Raw genomic sequence first — 20,561 nt, 5'->3', positions numbered from 1 at the left:
AAGCGAAGTGGGATCACACCATGACATAATCGTAACCCATACTCGGGCTAGGTGCCTTTCCATCATACCCCCTCCTCGGGCCTCGCGTAGGATATCACACTCTCCCCGCCATAAACCCATCTCTCCTTTTCTCTTCTCCACCTCAGCTCACGCCCTCACTGCTTGCAGTTAATAAGTAAAAACCATTCTAAGAGTCACTTACAAATGAAAAACCAAAATTTCAGATAATTTGGACATCTTTCACATTCCTAGTGCCGCGATATTTATCGATATTTTGGTCGTTATTCTGTTAACAGAAGTCACTGGTTGGTTCCCGCTCATTATCTATGATGACACCACTCAACTCCTCCACTCACTTCTTCTTCTTCTTCACCCAAATTCCACCACCTCAAAACCCAAAAAAACCCATTCCTCGAAACCTCCATATTCTCTGTAAGAAAAAGGTCAACACTGAGGAAGTTTGGAAGGAAAACAAAGCAGGGTTTGTAGACTACGATAAAGGGAAACACAATGTCACTACTCAAATTAAAGGCTTGAGAAAAGATGATTTACCTAAACGCTTTCGGTTACGTATCGAAGGAGATAAGTATCAAGTTGATTGGACTATTTCTGAGGTGGTTAATAAGATTCTTAAGATTAAACACTGGAATGATATTGAAGGTGTTCTTAATCGTTGGGGCGGGCGGTTTGCACGGAAGAATTTCCCAGTCCTCATTCGGGTCAGTAACTAAAAAATAGTTGATTTTGTTTTATACAATTTCATTTATTTATTTATTTTTAATTATTATAAAATAGGTGGTAGTTGAGTGTTAATGATGTTTGTGTAGGAGATTACGAATGCCGGTAGCCTAGAACATAGTGCTGAAGTTTTTAACTGGATGAAAAATCAAAAGAATTATTGTGCTCGAGTTGATATCTATAACATGATGATTAGGTTACATGCCAGACACAACCGAACTGATCAGGCACGCGGACTGTTTTTTGAGATGCAAGAGTGGAGGTATAGTTCTTATTACAATTTTTGTTTCCTTGACTTTTGCATCTTAAACTTAAAGTTGGTTATTTCTGTTTTTGGCGAGAAACGATAAAGTTTAAATCTGAAAGATGTTCACTTGCAGCTTACGTTCTTAAAAAATTTCTAACGATAGTGGAACTTGAGATGCATAATGTCTTCTCTTGACATAGGTTTGAACTAAATATTTAAGCATTCTTAGTTGATGCATATCTTCTTAAGTTTGAATGAGGTCTATAGGTTACAAGCTTTCTTCTTTGGTTGTGTAATTTGTTTGGTTTGCTGGCAGATGCAAACCGAATGCTGAGACTTATAATGCTCTTATCAACGTACATGGTCGAGCTGGTCAATGGCGCTGGGCAATGAATATTATGGAGGACATGCTTCGAGCAGCTGTGTGTATTCGTATTCTTCGTCCTCAGTTTTGATGGAAATGTTTTTGCAATATAGCCACCTGATGTTTTCTTTTTGTGTGTGTGTGTGTGTGGATGCAGATTCCTCCAAGTCGGGTAACATACAACAATCTTATTAATGCTTGTGGATCTAGTGGGAATTGGAGAGAAGCTTTGAAGGTGTGCAAGAAAATGACAGAAAATGGAGTTGGGCCTGATTTGGTGACTCATAACATTGTCTTATCTGCTTACAAAACTGGTGGCCAGTATTCAAAAGCTTTGTCTTATTTTGAATTGATGAAAGGAACAAATATCCGTCCTGATACAATCACCCTTAACATAGTCATATATTGCCTAGTAAAGGTGGGAGAATATGGGAAAGCTGTGGACATATTCAACTCAATGAGGGAGAAAAGAGCAGAGAGCAATCCTGATATTGTGACTTTTACTACTATTATTCGTGCTTATTCTGTCAGTGGACAAATTGAAAATTGCAAAGCTGTGTTTGACATGATGCTTGCAGAAGGATTAAAACCTAATATTGTTTCGTATAATGCACTTATTGGTGCCTACGCTTCATTTGGAAAGCATAAGGAGGCTTTATCGGTTTTTAATGAACTTAAAAAGACTGGCATCCGCCCTGATGTTGTATCATATACTTCATTGCTTAATGCTTATGGTAGATCACAACAACCTGAAAAGGCCAGAGAAATATTTGACAAGATCAAAAGAAACTCATGGAAGCCAAATTTAGTGAGTTACAATGCTCTGATTGATGCATATGGATCTGAAGGATTATTAGCAGAAGCTGTAGGGGTGTTGCGTGAAATGGAAGGTGATGGAATCCAGCCTAACATTGTGACTATATGCACCCTATTGTCTGCCTGTAGCCGCTGTGGTCAACAGGTGAACATCGATTCTGTACTTTCAGCTGCTGAATCTCGAGGCATCCAATTGAACACCATTGCTTGCAACTCGGCTATTGGAAGCTACATGAGTCTGGGGGAGTATGAAAAAGCTTTAAATATGTATAGATTTATGAAGGAAAAAGGATTGAGACCTGATTCTGTTACTTTCAATGTGCTTATAAGTGGTTCTTGTAAGATAGCAAAGTATGGGGATTCAGTTAAGTTTTTTGATGAGATGATGGATCTTAAAATTCCCTTAACTAAGGAGGTGTACTCATCAGCGATCTGCGCTTACAGCAAAGTGGTAAGTGCACTCTTATCGTCTTACTTGTATTGATGCTAACACAATGAATTTCAAGGTGTTTGTAATCTTTATGAAAGTTATCAAATTTTTAGGGTCAGCTCGATGGAGCAGAATCTTTGTTCACTATGATGAAGACAAATGGTTGCTATCCTGATATTATAACATACACTGCCATGATGCAAGCGTATGATGCAGCAGGTAAATATAGTACTTGGAGCTTATTAGTTATGGTTAACTGAAATATGCTCAGCCACTTAGTTGAGGTTCTCTTTTCATTCTTCCTATTTACGTATAGGGAGCTGGGAAAAAGCTTATGCGTTGTTCAAGGATATGGAGATGAATGACATTCAACCTGATTCTATTGCATGCTCATCTCTCATGAAAGCTTTAAATGGAGGAGGCCAACCAACTAGAGTTCTCCTCCTGGCAGAGTTCATGAGGGAGAAAGCTATTTCTTTCAATGATGGTACTTTCTTCGAAATCGTCTCAGCCTGCAGCATGTAAGTTTTGTTTTATGTTTTCTTGTAATAGAAAAAGCCGACGCGTACAAGCATTGAGCTACAGGAGAAAAAATAAAAAAGAAAAGATTGTATCTTAGTTCTTGTGTGGTTTATCTTCTGTTTGTTGTGAATTGATTAGCATTCATTTCTATCTTTTAATAGTATTTCTGAATGTCTGAAAATTTAGTTCTAGCTCTTTAACCATGGCTATTACATTTTGTTGAAGGTTGAGAAATTGGAGGACGACAATTAATGTAATTAAAATGATTGAGCCGTCATTCTCAGTAGTTTCTATTGGACTTCTTAATCAACTTCTTCTTTTCCTTGGGAAAAGTGGAAAGATAGAGACGATGATGAAGGTATATTTGAATTTCATTACACTTGTTGTTTGAACATAGAAATGGTTGTGTTTTGCATTCTAAAGTAGGCTTCTATTCCGCTTATCATTCCAAGACGATATATGAAGTTACACCGTTAGTGATGCTACCCTATCTAGATAGATAGGATTTCGTATTCATGGTTCTAAGAACGTAATCAAACACTTCCGTTTATTACTGTTTAGTATTGCCCATTCAATATATGTTGACTATGACATGGTTAAGAAAAAAAAATATGAGTGATGCTTTTACATGGGTCAAGAGGAGTTTTTTGGGGTTTAAGAAAAGAGCTATCTTTTTTTGATTGGCAAGCGAGGTTGTTATAGAGGTCCTCTACCCCTTTTCATTAATAATAGAAGTTTGGTTACATTCTCAAGTACTTTTTTCCTATTACATCCTCATAGATAAATTTTTTCGTATCCTCTGAAAAGGAACTAGGAATTATCTCTATGTATCTAACAAATGGGATAGAAGCTGCTAGTGCATCCGCAAGTCGATTAGTTTCTCTGTATATGTGCTGGATAGTTTCTTTTCGAAAAGAGCTATATTAATGAAGTTTAGAAGTGCAACTAGAGGAGAGAGGGGTGGTGGGTGGAGATTTGTGGGTGTTGATAGGTGTTTTCCAGTTTTATTATAAACGTTACAAACAATCCAAAGTAATTATTTAAAGTCTTGCTTTGAGTAGATGATTCAATAAGGTTAGATAAAAAGCACGTGATAGATGCAGCTCAGAGTGTGCTTGATTATTTATACTCTATTGTATGTGTATGTATCACGTGAGTTTATATTGTATATATAAACCATGAAAACAAATTCATATCTTTGGTTTCTTGCTCACTTGAAGCTTGCTCTTTCTCTCTTCCTCGCATTGTGATTGTTAACTATAGCATGCAGCTTCTGATAATTGATTTCTTTTTCCCTTATTGTGTATGCAGCTGTTTTTCAAGATGGTAGCATCAAGAGCAGAAATCAACTTCGGGACATACTCAATATTGTTGAAGAATCTTTTGGCTGCCAGAAAATGGAGGAAGTACATTGAGGTATCTCTTTCTTACCTCCGTACATTAAAATGTGCAGTGGTAGTATCATAATAGAACACTTACAGAGACAAATTTTATGTATGGCACACTCGGCTACACAAATTTAACAGTGTAAGGGCTACTTTTTCCCAAGGCCTCATTTTGAGTAGTGTGAGTCAACTTGGTATCAAAGATTTTGATGAAAAATGGGTTAATGCATCATGATAGGCCTCGATTGTTGTTTTTTAAAATATGTGAAACTTGACTGCAGGTACTGCACTGGATGGAAGAAGCAGGACTCCAACCTACACTCGAAATGTATCAAAATATTTCTGCTATTGCTTGGAAATGTGGTGACACAGCTTCTGTTGCTTCTATCCATGAAAGAATAGGTATGAAACCTCCAAGATAGGCATTTTTCCATGGTGGTGCATGCTTCTTATTAATCATGTTCAGGATAGCTCATTTGCTTCAGGACATTTTACAGAATCCGTCAAAAGAAAAGTTGGTGATCACATTTCAACACCTTCACCACGATGCTCTTCCGAAGTTCTCGCTGAGTGAGGAACTAAGAGTTTGAAAATATCAGTGTGAGGCCACCGTTTCCAATCGTGACTGTTTGATGGAAGATCTTCAGCTTCAGGGAATGGTTCTTTACAAATTCAGAATCGAAAGGTTGTCACCATCACTGTTCTAAATTCAAAAGCAGAAACTTCTCTTTCGTGCTTATAATTGCTGAATGTTCTCTAATTTTTAAATCTACATCACATAAATGTTAGAACATTTAGTTGAGATCTTTGGATTTATATTGTTTTGTCAAAGCTGATCTGGATATCGTATGTTTTCCTTAGTGATAAAAGAGGATTTTGCAGAAATGTGATCCTTGGATGAAACGACGCAGTGTTACTTCCTGCCCCGTCCTTCTGACTAATGGTCTTGTCTGAAGTCAGGCTGTTGTTACCACATCATCATTCAGAAACTCTTGTGAGTCACTTATCGTTAGTAGAACTTCGAATTAATCATTTCAGCAATCTAACCATGTTCGCAGAGATCATATTCTAAACATGTTATGTTTGTTGATGTCAACAGATTGAAAACAATGATCGTTGGACTACTCAGACTGGGCAAAACGATGGTCATCTTTGAGTAGTGTTCTTGCAAAAGGAAACCTGCTGTTCTGCACTTGCAACAATATTTAACTCAAAGAAACTCCTTTCATGCGGCTGAAGGTTTGCTTGACATCGTCATCCAATGGTATTATCTGGTGGAAGAGGAAATATTTTTAAATATGTTTTGCTTGTAAAAATGTAACCAGTTGCAATGGTCTTTGTTCATGTGAGCCTTTCTCCTCGTATTGAGGACATTGCTTACATGGGGGAGTTTTTTTTTAATGTCTTACATGAGGGAGTTACGAAGTGTATAGTGTATAGGAAGTCGAAATGTCAATTTAAATGGTGTACATGCTTCTAGGTTTCTGCTTCTGCTTCTTTTAACTTTTGCAGACATTGTTTGAACTTTAAAGATTCTCATCTGTTTTCGCCCATCCGTTATTTCCTCCCTGCCATATACTTGCTAGAAAGAGATGAATTGAACAACTGATAAACAGTCTTGGATGACACATATATTATCGTGATAAATTGTGTGATTGTGTGAACTATGGGCATCCAAAACAGATTCATATAGTGCATCCATTGGTACGGCGCAAACGACCAAGGTCGCGCCTCATGCGGTCATGCCTCATTTACCATCCAAATCTTCCCTAGATATCGTTATCTTTCATTTCCCAATTGCTACACATAATGTATGTGTATATACCTCCGGCACATCTCTACTAATCGCAAGTATTTCGGCCCATGCCGTTTATTTATGTGGCCCATAACTGTTTCCTGCCTAATTTCTCTTCTGAGTACTGATCTCATCTCAAAATTAAAGCTCCACTGTTGAGAACGATGTTAAGATCATTGAGTTTGCCAACATGTACTTCATTATAGAAACAAATAACCACAAGATGAAATTTCAAACCTATATATCCGAGTACCAGATACAAAGTATAAAGAGCAAAGGTTATATAAAGTTGAAAATCGTCTAATATCATCAAGCGCTAGCACTGCCACATATATGGAGTACTCAAAAGCTGACTAACTTCTTCTCCTTAAAGCTTTCAACAGTTTCCTTGAGGCTGACTTCCAAAGGAATGAAGTCAGTGCCCAAGCTCTTTGCCTTATCTTTCGAGACATCATAGTCTGGAACAAAAGGCTTGTCATCAGCATCCCTGTGAAAAAATATAGCCATGAAACAAAAATATTTGGTTCAATATCAGTTTCTGTTTCCCAAAATGTAGATGTACTGATGATACCTATGGACCTAACTGATTATAGATTACTAAGACATGATAATCCACTTTCTTCAAGAGGTAGAAACATACTTCTCAGGATGTTGAATCTGAGGGTAGAGCTCTCGTAAAATCTTCACAATTTCTGAACAGTGAGCAACTTTTCCAACTATGCAATACCTTCCTTGCGCTGAAGGAACCTCGAATGCAAGAATATGTGCATTGGCAACATCTTTAACATCAACCCATCCAGAACTTAAGATGCCATATATATCTGGCTGTATCCCTGCATTGATTAACCTTATACACCCTTAGACCACCAGGAGAAACATAGATAACTTCAAAATATGCAACTTTATCAGGTCATCCTTTTACGCATGAGCAAAATTGTGATAGAAAGCTTATCATGTTGCATAGCACAAAACGTTCTACTAAAAAGTTTTGTAATTGCTCATGTTATAGAAGTAATTGTCATATATTACGATTGAAACTCTACTGAACATGTGCAGTGTGCTCCTATCTGAGTCTAAAATTCTTCAGAGTAGGACCCTTAAAACCATGATGAATGAACGATTGAAATAAAAAGAACAAGTCAGTATTCTACTCCACAGTCCACATCACCAAACACATACTATAAAGAGATTGTCCACAACCATAAAGAAAACCATACCATTTACCAAGTTCAGAATGATCTCAGTGCTTGAATTAAGCGTTGGCTGTAAAAGAGGACCAATCACGGCTGATGGATGTATGGTAACCAAGTCAATTCCATGCTCTGTTGCAAATTTCCAAGCAGACTCTTCAGCTAAAGTCTTCGAAAGTGCATACCAATTCTGCTCGATTAACATAGTAGATATTAGACATCATATGTTATTTATGCCCCCAGTACTTTAGTTAGTACACTAAACACATGACCACAGATAAAACCACGCATGAATTGAAGCACCACGACAAAACTTACTATGGTTCATTTGAGCGTGAATGCAAAGAGTCAGAGACTAAACAACAAACAATTTCTAAACCATTGTCTGAGCAATTACTTGACAATGGAGAACAGGAGAATATCAGTGGTGACAAGAATGTTGTCCAGAAAACTACATTACAGCGACGTTCACAAACAAACATGCTCTAAACTCTTGGCAATATTAATTGGCGCGGTAAGCAGAATATCGTTGAGTTAACGTTGTGTATCAGTGCTCATTCTTTAATCTCTCATGCTTGAGTCCTTGCTCTTTACCATCCCTGATTTATGTCCATTTGGGAGTGGCCTGTTATGTGAATGAAACTAACAGGAAACCTCTAGGAATTTACTTGGCGGAAACCAAAGGGAGCACCTCTCACAATGAAAGTTTAGGGTGGACTTGGATGTAAATATGTTGGCTACGTAAGTTATCTCTTACAAAGTGAATAGAGATAATAAGATAGACAATGCAACAACATGTTTCGTATGACGCAATCATTCGGTTTCAGTAAGACACAACAAGCATGTTTCGACCAAATATGATCAAAACACAAAGTGTTAATGAAAATATGAAGAACGTAGAAAAGTAATTATAAAAATGATGGTGATCGGGGGAATGATGAGACTGTACCTTGTGGTTGCCTACGTACCCAAATTATCAGTGGGATCAAGTCTCAATAACGTAGTTCTTTATGAAAAATAGTTTGGTATTTATATAGGTAGAGTAGATAATCTTTGTAGCTCAAGTATTCTTGTAGCTTGAGTAATTGTGATAGAATATAAATCTCAACTGATAATTATCTCTTTGATAAGAAACGGATCTGGATATAAATCAACGTACATTCGTGGCAAGCCATGTGGCTAAGGTCCTTAGCCACATGAGTTAATGGCCCTGTATCCCGGGGCCTGTACATTGATCCATGATATTGCGAATTGGGCTTTAGCCACTGTCGGTCGATTAATAAAAGTGAGACTCTTACCAATAGATGTTTGCCACGTAGGTGGGGTCGAAACATCGTCCCCTCTTTGGCATGGGAACAAAGTTCATATGACAAAGAAGAAAGAAAAATGAGCGGAATGTATAACGAAGTGTCGTGCGAAAAGAAATAATTGAAAAATTAACTGTCGAAAAAAAATATCGTGAATTATCGGAAACCAAATAATGTCAAACTAACGTATACGGGACGTATTGTAGTTAAAAATGGTTGAAAAATGCACAGTAAAATTTTTCGAACGAAATTGATTGTTGAAAACTATACCGAACGCATTAGGTAACAATACGAAAATTGATTTTGACGACACATGCCACTGGAATAGCGATACCAGGTTTAGACCGTTAAAATCAAACGTAGGGGCAGTCTCGTAAGAAATAGGAAAAAAAAATGAAATGAAAAACGAAGTGGAGTCGAAAGTAAAAACTTGAGGCGACTAAAACTGTACGCCACCCTAAACAAGATAAGAAACCGTTTGAGATAAGAACCCACCCAGTAAAACTTTATCTACAAAATACTATATAACTCGTGGACCAGACTAGACCTGAGAAAATAACGAAGCTTGTCCGTTTGAGATCGAAACCCAAAGAAAGAAAGGTCAAGGTCCGGGTGACGAAGTCTTGAGAAGGTTTCAAGTTTGCGGCAGCGGTGAAAAGAAGATTTAACGGCGATCGATCTTTTACAAAGAACCCTTCGCCGCCGCGCCTCCTCGGGATTGTCTTGTTAGAGTAAGTACCATTGGTGGCCACAGAGGCTGATTACTCACAGAAGGAAAACAATTGCCGAAAACCAAGAAAACCGATTAAACTTTGGGTGAGTTATGACCGTTGTTATGGTGTTTTACCTTTCCCTTAACCTTGTGTCTCCTTTTGCTAATGTTGCCAAACTGATAAGCCATGGGTTTGGTATGTGTCTCTTTACCTCCCTAAGCCAACTTATACAAAAAAGAATAAAGCCAGGAGTCGTTTGTATCTTGTCAAAAGCTGTTTTACCGTAACCACTACCGGAACTGGTACTGGTGCCTACTTCCTATGGCAGAAGGGCTTAACAGCGACCTAGCTTACTCTTCCACCGTCATCTCATCGGAACAGTAAGTTTTTGGAAGAGGAAACTCTTTATCCGCAAAACCACGACTTTGTGGTTGTGAAACAGTGAAAGATGGAGGCGCTAGAATTCAAACCAATATTAATCAAACATGATACGGTGCAACGCCTTCTAAGGAAGGGCACCGTACCTGTCCCATTGATTTGGCCTGGTTCGTCCTTGTGGACTCAGTGAACCCGGTTTTCGAGCAATCTGACCCGATTTTTCTTTTCTTTTTTTGCAGGTAGAACTACCGTACTATACGGGCGAAATATAATCGAGAAGAAGAAGATGCATTGGCGATCGTAGACTTGGTGAGGTTGAAAGAAGGTGACAAATATAACGAATACACGAGGCCATGGCATAATCTAGCTCAGGATCGAGCAACTTCAAATTGGATCGACTAGGATATTAAGCTTAAATTATTGAGTTTCGATAAAACTTAAATTTGGCCTGTCGAAAAAGACGAAGAAAAGTGCGGAGAATATGACAAAACGGTGTCGGAAATAGATATATTAGTATTTTTTTATTATTTATCGTAAAATTTTGGTTAAGTCTGAAAAACTGACGAAAAGATTTGAATGTTTGTCGCAGGTTGAAACGGAGGAATTACGAGCAAAAGATATTGACGAAAAATTTCGAGTGGAAAGATCTCAATGTCTTAGAAAAAATAAAGAAGCTGAAGAATGGTTTTGCTCAAGGTGATCGCGCCGCAATGCCGTAGAATAAATAAAGAAGTCAGAGAAAATTTTTGCTCAGAAAAATCGACGAAAAGTATCTCTCAGAAATATCGGTCCAATGCCTTAGAAAAAATAATGAAGTTGACGAAAAGTTTTGTTGAGAAAGAGCGGCGCAATGCCTTAGAAAAAAATAATGAATGCGGAAAATAGTTAACCGAAAGTGCTAAGCGAAGCGAATGCAGATTTCGAAGAAGAAAACGAAGATTTAATCGAGCGACCGTAAGATAATTGACAGAGACAATTGATTAGGTAATTGTGTGAATGTAATACTATAGAGCTAAAACTTCTTTTGATGAAAAATAAATAAAAATAAAGTATGCGTTTGCTATTGAATGTTGTTGTTGTGACAGATAACATACCTGTGGAAAACTGACAATGTTGTTGATTTATATAGTTGAAATGAAATAAAACGAGATGCCCCCATGTAGAGAAAAACGCCCCCAATGCTAACTTAACTCGGCAAAATTAGACTAAGCGAGTGTAAAAGCGTTCAACTTAGACTGACGAAATTAAACGTGGTAATTTCGTCAGATTTTGTCGTAATAAATAGTAATACTAAGCGAAATGCAAATAAATAAGTTTCATCTTAGACCGATCGAAATTAAACGCGGTAATTTCGTCGATTTTGTCGTAGTGATAGTAACGACTAAGCGAAACGCGAATAAATGTTCATCTTAAATTAAACGCGTGGTAATTTAAAATTGAAATTAAAATGGTAATTTCGTCATATTTTCATATTTTAGTGATAGTAACGACTAAGTGAGCGTAAAAACGTTCAACTTAGACTGACGAAATTAAACGTGGTAATTTCGTCAGATTTTGTCGTAGCGATAGTAAGGACTAAGCGAGCGTAAAAGCGTTTAACTTAGACTGACGAAATTAAACGTGGTAATTTCGTCAGATTTTATCGTAGCGATAGTAACAACTAAGCGAGCGTAAAAGCGTTCAACTTAGACTGACGAAATTAAACATGGTAATTTCGTCAGATTTCATCATAGCGATAGTAACGACTAAGCGAGCGTAAAAGCGTTCAACTTAGACTAACGAAATTAAACGTAGTAATTTCGTCAGATTTTGTCGTAGCGATAGTAATGTTGTGATGGAAACAAAATTATAACATTAGAACTTAGGTTTTTCGTTCAACTTGTTAATTTTTTCCGCTCATTTAGTAAAATAATTTGTTGCGACGAGCCAGAAACGAACACTGTCAGGGGCTGTCGGAAATAATCAACAATGTCAAGGCCCCATTTCGCAAATAACCAAGGTTTATGGATTGGATGACGCTTCGTCGCGGGAAGTTGACCCATATCATATATCATGTGTTTGACAAGGCACACACTTCTCGGACAAACGCTTAACATCCTTTGGCATGTATGGCCACCAATACCATTGGGTCATTGCTATATGAGTGAGACTTCGCCCCCGGGAGTGGTGTTCACATAGTCCTGAATGAATTTCTTCGAGGCCTAGTAAATTGTTCGCTTACCCAAAAACAAGGATATGATTGAGACTTATGATGTTTGTGATAGAGTTTTTAGTCATCGAAATTCCGAGCATCATCGGTACATGATGATCGCCGCCGGTAGATACCGAGACATTATCGCTCAAGCTTCGTTGGAATCATCTTACGATAAGTGGTTAATCTGAGGGTTGTCATAACAAAGGATGGACTTGATTTTCCACGAATAAGTATCGCGATAGAATCGATGCCTTACATCATAACGCCGGATCTTGTCATATGAATGATAGATGTAAAATTTCATGCAATTCATTGAACGAAGTCTAAATAAACGGTTCATTATATCATTGCAAGCCGCATATTATCATTCAAATTGGCTAACGACTAACTTAGAATAATTAATCGTAACTTAGTCGCCACCAGCTGAAGAGTTGTGTGTATACCACAAATGACAGTTTCGGACTTCGGCCATATTATTTGACACGTCAAAAATCCCAATGTAGAGACCTCTCAATTATGTCTTCATTCAAATTCAAGATGACACAAACAAGACCGGAGGCGGACTTATTATGCGAACTATCGGTGTAAATCTAGCAATTAGCTGATATATCCGATAAATATTTCAAGTCATCGCCCCCGGGAGGTAATGACAATTAGAGATCGATGTTTTCCTTATCGAGTAATGATTTCGACATAGGAATATCATCAATAAGAAAAATCGATCATTAAAGCGAAACCAAAGTTTGTCATTTTTAATTGTATGAGTGTCGAGACAATGTTGTAAACGCTTAAGGTAACTTTTCCATTCTCGCGACTCGATCCGTAGACGTTGTAAAAACTTAAGCGATGGATATTCGACAAGTATAAACTTCGACTATTCCTTCTTTGAAATAAACTTAAGGCGTCCCCGACATTATGAAATAAGGCGGTTAAATATATTTTCAATACAAGAATGCCTCGAGACATATGATGGACATTATCCGCAATGGATGACGAAAAATCGCCGAGGCAATAACCGTCTTTGAATAATTTTATGATCGATGGAACGATAGCCGGGTCGTATGCAATCAGATGTTGAAAAGGAATAGGAGGGAGTAGTTCGATACCGCCAGGTTGACCTGGAACCGCACATTCGCAATGATCGTCAGTAAGTGCATCGAGAACTTAGGCTCGTCGAGTATTCATCATAACTTTTGTAGAATGTGATCGTCGGTTTTGCATAAGAACTGCAGACGGCGCCAATTATGTTTCGACCAAATATGATCAAAACACCAAGTGTTGATGAAAAGACGAAGAACGTAGAAAAATAATTATAAAAATGATGGTGATCGGAGGAATGATGAGACTGTACCTTGTGATTGCCTACGTACCCAAATTATCAGTGGGATCAAGTCTCAAGAACGTAGTTCTTTATGAAAAATAGTTTTGTATTTATATAGGTAGAGTAGAGAATCCTTGTAGCTCAAGTATTCTTTTAGCTTGAATTATTGTGATAGAATATAAATCTCAACTGATAATTATCTCTTTGATAAGAAACAAATCTGGACATAAATCAACGTACATTCGTGGCAAGCCATATGGCTAAGGTTCAGCCTTAGACACATAAGTTAATGGGCATATACATTAATCCATGATATTGCGAATTGGGCTTTAGTCCCGGCCCATTAAACGAATAAAGTGGAGACTCCTACCAATAGACGTTTGCCATGTAGGTGGGGGTCGAAACAAAACACTTCTAATTTAACCATTTTGGAAAATAGTCTAGGAGAAACGCCATCGCCGTAGAATAAAAGAAGTAATCACTGAAGATGAAAACAAGTTCAACATGTGTTCGTGACAATGGGTCTGCAGATGCTACTGAAATGTTGTGGACCTGAATATGCACAGTTTCCTACTCCCTGATCAAGCATATGACAAATTCTAACGTATAAAACAATTGAACAGAAAATCAAGTTGTAAGTTCCTCAAACAGATGATGAAGATATCACATGCTCAAACTAGCATCATAAAAGGGACAAAACTAGTAAAGTTTCGTACTTGTCATTTCAAGAAGCTCAGATAATATAAAAGAAGCACCTTTGACTCTCTACAGAAATCTGAATCACTAAACCATGTCTCGTCAACTACAACTTTAGGAGTTCGAGGTTTTCCGTTGTGTAGAACTGAAGCCATAGAGGATGTCACAACCACCCTTTTCACAGAAGGCGTTTTTGCACACGACCCAAGTACGTTGAGTGTTCCCTTCACGGCGGGGTCAATTATTTCAGTCTGAAAAATGTAAACAATCGAAGCTAACACACGATCAGAATAAAAATTTGTGCAGGGGGAACTTGGGGATAAATTCAATAGATTTATGGTAATGTCAGCATAAGATATACATAGACCAAACCTGTGGATCTGCTGCTTTAACAAAACAGGGTGAGGCTGTATGGAAAACACCTTCACAACCATTAATTATGGAGTCAAAACATCCTTCGTCGGCTAAATTTGCTTTGAACAAATGAAGTCTGTCGTTTGCTCCAGGAAGTCGACGTAAGTGCTCAGTCTTTCTAGGATCATCTGCAACATTTTATCAACTTAACTATTTTGTTAAACAACTGGAAGAGATGGTATCATAGTAATCATCTGATTGGCGAGACATTGGTCATACCATCTTGAAATATAGAACATGAACTCATCTTACTGCTTTTTTCAGACAAAAAGCAATTAGACTGCTATATGTTGCACTTGAATATTTACAACAAGAAAAATAACATAATTCACTATTAATCTGCTTTTTTCCCAAGGGGTGATAGAGTACTAATTAGCTAAAACAAATAAACAAATAAAATGAGATTGCTTATGTTTTTCTACTACTTCTTCTGGCAATTGTCTCTTTAGTCAGATTCAGCTAAGGACTACTCCAAAACAAATATGAGAAGAGAAGAGAACTGACTTGGGTCACGAACAGAAGCTTTAACAGTGTAACCGCGTTCAAGCAGAAGCTTAACAAGCCATGAAGCTATGTACCCTGAAGCACCTGTAACACACACCGTCTTCCCTGCTCCTGAACTACTACTCATTTTCTCTCTCTCTCTCTTCAATCTGCCTCTTCTTTAATGGTAGGTGTATTTGTTTCTTGATTCCTTATTTTATATAAATGATTCGTTCTTGTCTCACCATTACTTTGAAATCCCAGTAAACTAGGCGCCTCCTTAGGAGTTAGGACCCACACACAAGAACTAGAACATGCACCAGCAAATTCTACCAAATAACGTGGCAAGCCTGTTTTTTGACAAAGTCAAATTGTGACTCTTTGCTCAATAGCTTTTCCAAATCGCAATCAGCCCCCTTCTATTTTCCCTCCATCTCCATCCGTATATAACCGATTTTTCCCGATCTTGTAAAATTGAATTGAGAAGACACGCTCCAAAGATGATTTATTGATATTTGTGACTGATTCTGGACTTTTTGGATATTTGTTGAAATTTGATAGGGTTGGGTTATTGGATTTTGTAAGATTTTGAGTTATTAAACTTGAATCTTTGCTTTCCATTGTAAATTATGAGTTGGGCTTTTTTAGTTAGTATTTTTATCTTCTAGCTCTTTATTTATATTCTTAGTTGAGTTCTTGGCCGAATTGCATTTGTGATCAAAGTAACACTGGTTCTCCAATTAAAGTTTATCTTGAATCAACATGCCGGCCACCAATACAACAAACAGGGCAGCACAAACTAGTGGTGACCTGGGCTATCAAAATTACATCAAAGACAATCATGACAAAATAAACTATATTCAAAATTCATGTAACAATAATGACAATCATCTTACGGGTTCTTAAGTACTTGCTGGAGAGGTAGTTATGGAGGGAAAATAGAAGGGATGGTGGTTAGTTGGTTACAACCGAAGTCAATTTGACTTTGTCAAAAAAAAGGCTTTCCACGTTCTTACTTGTTAGTGCATTTTCTTATTTAGTACTTATATTATTACTCCACACATATCACAAACTTTTCTCTCTCCCCTTTTTTAAGTCCACAAACTTCTCTCGATTTGACCGTTAAAAGTTGATGGTCAAGTACGATACAAGAACTGGTTCTATTCTGGTCAAATAATGGTTATCTAGTAGGCCCCCGCATCCTATTTTATGTATCGAGACTTGCTTTTTTTTTTTTGGTAAGCAACAGATATATATATATATATATATAAATTTAAGAAACTGATACTTCAGAGGTTACAGACAGAGTATCATCCTTGAGATAGTGCATCAACCAACTTGGTGGCCGTGACAACCATTCAGAACTAGGAAGTAAAAAATGTCCAGCTGATGCTAACTTATGGGCTACACAGTTGGCAGATCTATTGATCCACTTAATATTTACATTATCAAAAGTAACAAGCTCTTCTAATACATCCTCAAGTATAGTCTTTGAGGACCAGGAAATGCTTGTTGGTTTATTGTGCAAAAAGTTGCAGACTTCTTTCGCATTCAGCTCTACTTCCACTGATGAGCTGAACTTCCAACACCATTGTAATCCTTTAAGAGCCCCTCTACATTCTGCCTCTTCTGCTGTTCTCCCCCTGCCTCTATTTGTTCTTGCTGCAATGAAACATCCATTAGAATCTCTAATTACATAACCAATGCCAATTGGATAGTGTATGTTACTCTTAAAACTTGCATCAATGTTTAGTTTTACCCAACCTAATCTTGGTGGTTTCCATGTCTCAAAAGCTAAAGGATGTGCAATAACAAGATTATGAAGCACATAAGATTGATCGCTTGGGTACTCCAAAAGATGAAAACAATTTTAGTGGGATAAGTAGCTCAGAGACGCAGGTGTTGAAGCATCACATTGACAAGTATGTTTCTTTCATGACTATCCGAGGAAAGGGCTCTGCCAATGTTATTCCTCTTGCATCTAAAATTGACAGTAAACAGATTATCGAGTTAATACGAGATTACGAGGTGCTTTTACTTCTTACAGAAGTTTTCTAATGTCATGTAATCTAGAAAAATATACCTCTCTAGATAAGATCCTGATTTCAGACTTGATGTCCTATTGCGAGTGGGAGAAGAAAAGATTGAAAGAAATATTGTGCAATATGTTTTCTTTTGTTCCTGATTTGTCCACTGGTAAGGACGAGTTCATTCGTTTACTTGTGGAAATGTTGGATTATGCAGATATTGGTGCTTTGCAATTTGAGATATGCTTAAACAGCTTTGCTATTTTTGGTGAGGATACTAATTTAGTATCTCATATTATAAAGAATATTTGTGGAATACAAAGCTAAACAGGTTGGCAACATGTTATCTTAGTGTAGTTTTTAGGTAATAATATTTTTTTGGGGTCCGCCCAATACAAAATATAAGTGCCATAGGAGTAACTAAATAAATAGGATCCAAGCACATGCAACTTTGAGAGTTGTTGAGTGTTAGACTTTGTAATATCAAAACTGTTCAAAAAGTGAGTGATAATAAGCTAATTGACGCGCGGTGGATACTGATGCTTAAACCAATCAATCTGGTCTCCTCGCCCGTGCAATTGCCATTGGCTTTAAGTGTATGAACACAAATTAGCTGATCTCAATCAAACTTTTAGATTTGTAAGAACACAAATCAGAGCTGATCCTACTGTGAAACATGTAGTGTTCTTACAATTAATCATTTCAGCAACCTATTGTCTGAAGTCAGGCTGTTGTTACCACATCATCATTCAGAAACTCTTGTGAGTCACTTATCGTTAGTAGAACTTCGAATTAATCATTTCAGCAACCTAACCATGTTCACAGAGATCATATTCTAAACATGTTATGTTTGTTGATGTCAACAGATTGAAAACAATGATCGTTGGACTACTCAAACTGGGCAAAACGATGTTCATCTTTGAGTAGTGTCCTTGCAAAAGGAAACCTGCTGTTCTGCACTTGCAACAATATTTAACTCAAAGAAACTCCTTTCATGCGGCTGCAAGGTTTGCTTGACATCGTCATCCAATGGTATTATCTGGTGGAAGTGGAAATATTTTTTTAATATGTTTTGCTTGTAAAAATGTAACCAGTTGCAATGGTCTTTGTTCATGTGAGCCTTTCTCCTCGTATTGAGGACATTGCTTACATGAGGGAGTTTTTTTTAATTTCTTGCATGAGGGACTTACGAGGTGTATTAGTGTATAGGAAGTCAAAATGTCAATTTAAATGATGTAACATGTTTCTAGGCTTCTGCTTCTTCTTTTAACTTTTGCAGACATTGTTTAGAGTTTAAACTTTAAAGATTCTCATATGTTTTCGCCCATCCGTTATTTCCTCCCTGTCACATGCTTGCTAGAAAGAGATGAATTGAACAACTGGTAAACAGTCTTGGATGACACATATATTATCGTGATAAATGGGATGAGCTTCTGTGTCAAGTAGGACGATTGTGTGTGTTGGGAATTACACCAATACCAATCGGTTCCCCCACTACACAGATAACTTGTATGAACACAATTCAACTCCGGACAAAATCTAAATATCAACTACAACCTATACTAACATGCCCAACTCGCTAAACAACTATTAACAACAGATAATAATGTAAAGCAGTAAAAGCAAACCACAACACAAAGATTTACCGTGGTTCGGCCAATTATGCCTACTTCCACAAGAGCCAGTTCTTAATAAAGTGGGAAGGAAGATTACAATCTCTCCTTTACAGTCTCTCACCTTACTAGATCATGCGGTCAAGGTTATCTCTCTTTGTTTTAGTGCGGATTCCAATCCTTCCGACTTGTTTGGTTACATTGGTTAGGTTTTCCAAAACCTTGATTTTGGTTTTATCTCCAAAACCAAATTCGGGATACCGTAGCAAGCCCAAAAATAGACTATCACTTGGCGAAGTCGCTAAAGACTGAAGTGAACATGGCACCACTTTGAGCCTGGTCGCCCTATGTTATTGAACTCGGCGCCGAAGTCGGCGCTATCTCGAGCACATCGCGATGCCGAATTCGCTTGTTTCTCTCGGCTCGGTTTCTCTCCTCATGTGGGGATAACTCCAACAATCTCCCTCTCCCAAATGGTGAGGGGATACCTCCATGCAATTGCCAAATCAACGGGGAGGATCGCCATTCCCGCAATAGCACAACAAACATCAAACTTACCTTTTCGGTAAGACTTTGTCATCATATCCGACCCGTTCTTGTCGGTATGGATCTTCTCGATACCGCAAATGCTTGTCTTCGAAAGTACTTCTCTAATCCAATGATAACGCGCGTGTATGTGCTTTGGATCTAGAATGAAAACTTCGGATTCTTGCTCAAGTGGATGGCGCCGACCGTCATAAAACTACAAACCGCTTTTACGCTTTAGCCCTAGTTCGTCGAAGAACCTCTTCATCCATAGCAACTTTTGCAACACTTTCGGTGGCTCGCAATATACTCAAACTACAGAAGTGGAGAGGGCAACACACTTTTGCAACTTAGATTGCCAAGAAACCGCTCCCCGCAAAAGTAACCCGGATAACCGAGGTGGACTTCATCGAAGTCAACATCACCGCCATGTGCATCGATGTAGCCTTCAAGTAAGGGCTTACTTCCACCAAAGCACAAACATGATTTAGAAGTGCCTTTGAGATATCTCAATATCCACTTAACACCTTCCCAATGCTTTTACCCGATTTGATGCAAATCGCTTACAACCCCAACGGCCGAAAAGCAATATCCGGTCTAGTACACACCATGGCATACATCAAAGCGCCCTATGCATAAGGAATCTTTTTCCATCCGACTCTTTGGACACATTTCTTTGGTCATGCAACATTACCAAGCGGACAACCGACGGGCTTCGCTTTGATCCATGTTGAATCTCTTCAACACCTTTCTCAATATAGCTTTCTTGAGAAAGCCACAACTTTCCACTCTTTTCGTCACGGTGATCCGCATCCCAAGTATCTGCTTTGCTTGACCCAAATCCTTCATCTCAAAAGGACTTACTCAAGTCTTTCTTCAGCTTGGATATCTTGTTGACGTTTGGGCCAACTATCAACATATCATCCACATACAAAGAATAGACAATGAAATCTCCATCCGGAAATCTCTCGAACAAACGCCATGATGATCTAAGGACTTCTTGTATCCTTGCTTCACCATAAATGAGTCAAACTTTATGTACCAATGTCTCCGTTTGCACCCATACAAGCTCTTTATCGGCTTTGATACTAGGTGCTCCTTGCCTTTGACCTCAAACCCTCGGGTGGTCCATGTAGACATCTTCTTCAAGGTCTCCATGAAGAAAAGGCGTCTTAACATCTAAATTCAACCTCTAGGTTCATATTTGCGGCCATACCCAATACCACCCTGGATAGAAGTCATCTTCACTACTGAGGAGAGAAAATCTCATCAAAGTCAATTCCTTTCCTTTGACCGAATCCCTTCACAACAAGGCGAGCTTTGTGCCTTGGGTGAGGATTGTTCTCCTCATGCTTGACTTTGTATATCCACTTATTCTTGAGAATTTTTTCTCCCTTTGGGTT

General features: G+C 38.0%; 2 protein-coding genes and 1 long non-coding RNA gene across 10 annotated transcripts; 1 reads left to right on the top strand and 2 right to left on the bottom strand.

Moving 5' to 3' along the window:
* Positions 1-310: 310 nt before the first annotated feature.
* Positions 311-18,329, top strand: EMB2654 (Tetratricopeptide repeat (TPR)-like superfamily protein). Of its 8 annotated transcripts, XM_086569845.1 has the most exons (13): positions 312-719; positions 828-1,000; positions 1,302-1,407; positions 1,507-2,616; positions 2,709-2,814; positions 2,912-3,116; positions 3,343-3,475; positions 4,429-4,533; positions 4,784-4,904; positions 4,974-5,187; positions 5,364-5,496; positions 5,602-5,741; positions 18,028-18,329. In XM_086569845.1, exons 1-10 carry the CDS (start codon positions 327-329, stop codon positions 5,090-5,092), a joined length of 2,571 nt encoding a protein of 856 aa, XP_086425971.1. In that variant the 5' UTR covers positions 312-326; the 3' UTR covers positions 5,093-5,187; positions 5,364-5,496; positions 5,602-5,741; positions 18,028-18,329. The 8 variants fall into 8 exon arrangements, with proteins under 8 accessions (XP_086425972.1, XP_086425971.1, XP_086425976.1 ...); XM_086569846.1 differs by lacking the exon at positions 18,028-18,329 and having other exon boundaries at positions 311-719; positions 5,385-5,496; positions 5,602-6,055; XM_086569850.1 differs by lacking the exon at positions 18,028-18,329 and having other exon boundaries at positions 5,000-5,187; positions 5,385-5,496; positions 5,602-6,055.
* Positions 6,479-15,629, bottom strand: LOC147485157 (phenylacetaldehyde reductase-like). Its single transcript, XM_086569855.1, has 6 exons — positions 15,015-15,629; positions 14,469-14,638; positions 14,156-14,347; positions 7,515-7,677; positions 6,938-7,130; positions 6,479-6,784 (listed from the first exon to the last, which is right to left on the bottom strand). The coding sequence occupies exons 1-6, from the start codon at positions 15,139-15,141 to the stop codon at positions 6,640-6,642; spliced, it is 990 nt and encodes a 329-aa protein (XP_086425981.1). The 5' UTR covers positions 15,142-15,629; the 3' UTR covers positions 6,479-6,639.
* LOC147485156 (uncharacterized) lies at positions 16,292-17,775 on the bottom strand. Its single transcript, XR_015200725.1, has 2 exons — positions 17,077-17,775; positions 16,292-16,974 (listed from the first exon to the last, which is right to left on the bottom strand). It is a non-coding gene; the product is annotated as an uncharacterized LOC147485156 (long non-coding RNA).
* Positions 18,330-20,561: the final 2,232 nt, after the last annotated feature.

Source organism: Coptis chinensis, chromosome 7, assembly GCF_015680905.1.
Source record: "Coptis chinensis isolate HL-2020 chromosome 7, ASM1568090v1, whole genome shotgun sequence".
NCBI classification, from domain to species: Eukaryota; Viridiplantae; Streptophyta; class Magnoliopsida; order Ranunculales; family Ranunculaceae; genus Coptis; species Coptis chinensis.
This window is presented reverse-complemented; position numbering and strand designations above follow the sequence as displayed.

Bases quoted from the DNA above. Each gene is read 5' to 3' on its own strand.
- EMB2654 (XM_086569845.1), top strand. From the start codon at position 327: ATGATGACACCACTCAACTCCTCCACTCACTTCTTCTTCTTCTTCACC. The intron at 2,617-2,708 runs GTAAGTGCACTC...TCAAATTTTTAG, and splicing joins TCTGCGCTTACAGCAAAGTG to GGTCAGCTCGATGGAGCAGA. The intron at 3,117-3,342 runs GTAAGTTTTGTT...ATTTTGTTGAAG, and splicing joins ATCGTCTCAGCCTGCAGCAT to GTTGAGAAATTGGAGGACGA.
- LOC147485157 (XM_086569855.1), bottom strand. From the start codon at position 15,141: ATGAGTAGTAGTTCAGGAGCAGGGAAGACGGTGTGTGTTACAGGTGCT. The intron at 7,678-14,155 runs GTGCTTCTTTTA...TTAATCGAGCAG, and splicing joins ATTTCTGTAGAGAGTCAAAG to AATTGGTATGCACTTTCGAA. The intron at 7,131-7,514 runs GTATGGTTTTCT...TAATCAATGCAG, and splicing joins CATTCTGAACTTGGTAAATG to GGATACAGCCAGATATATAT.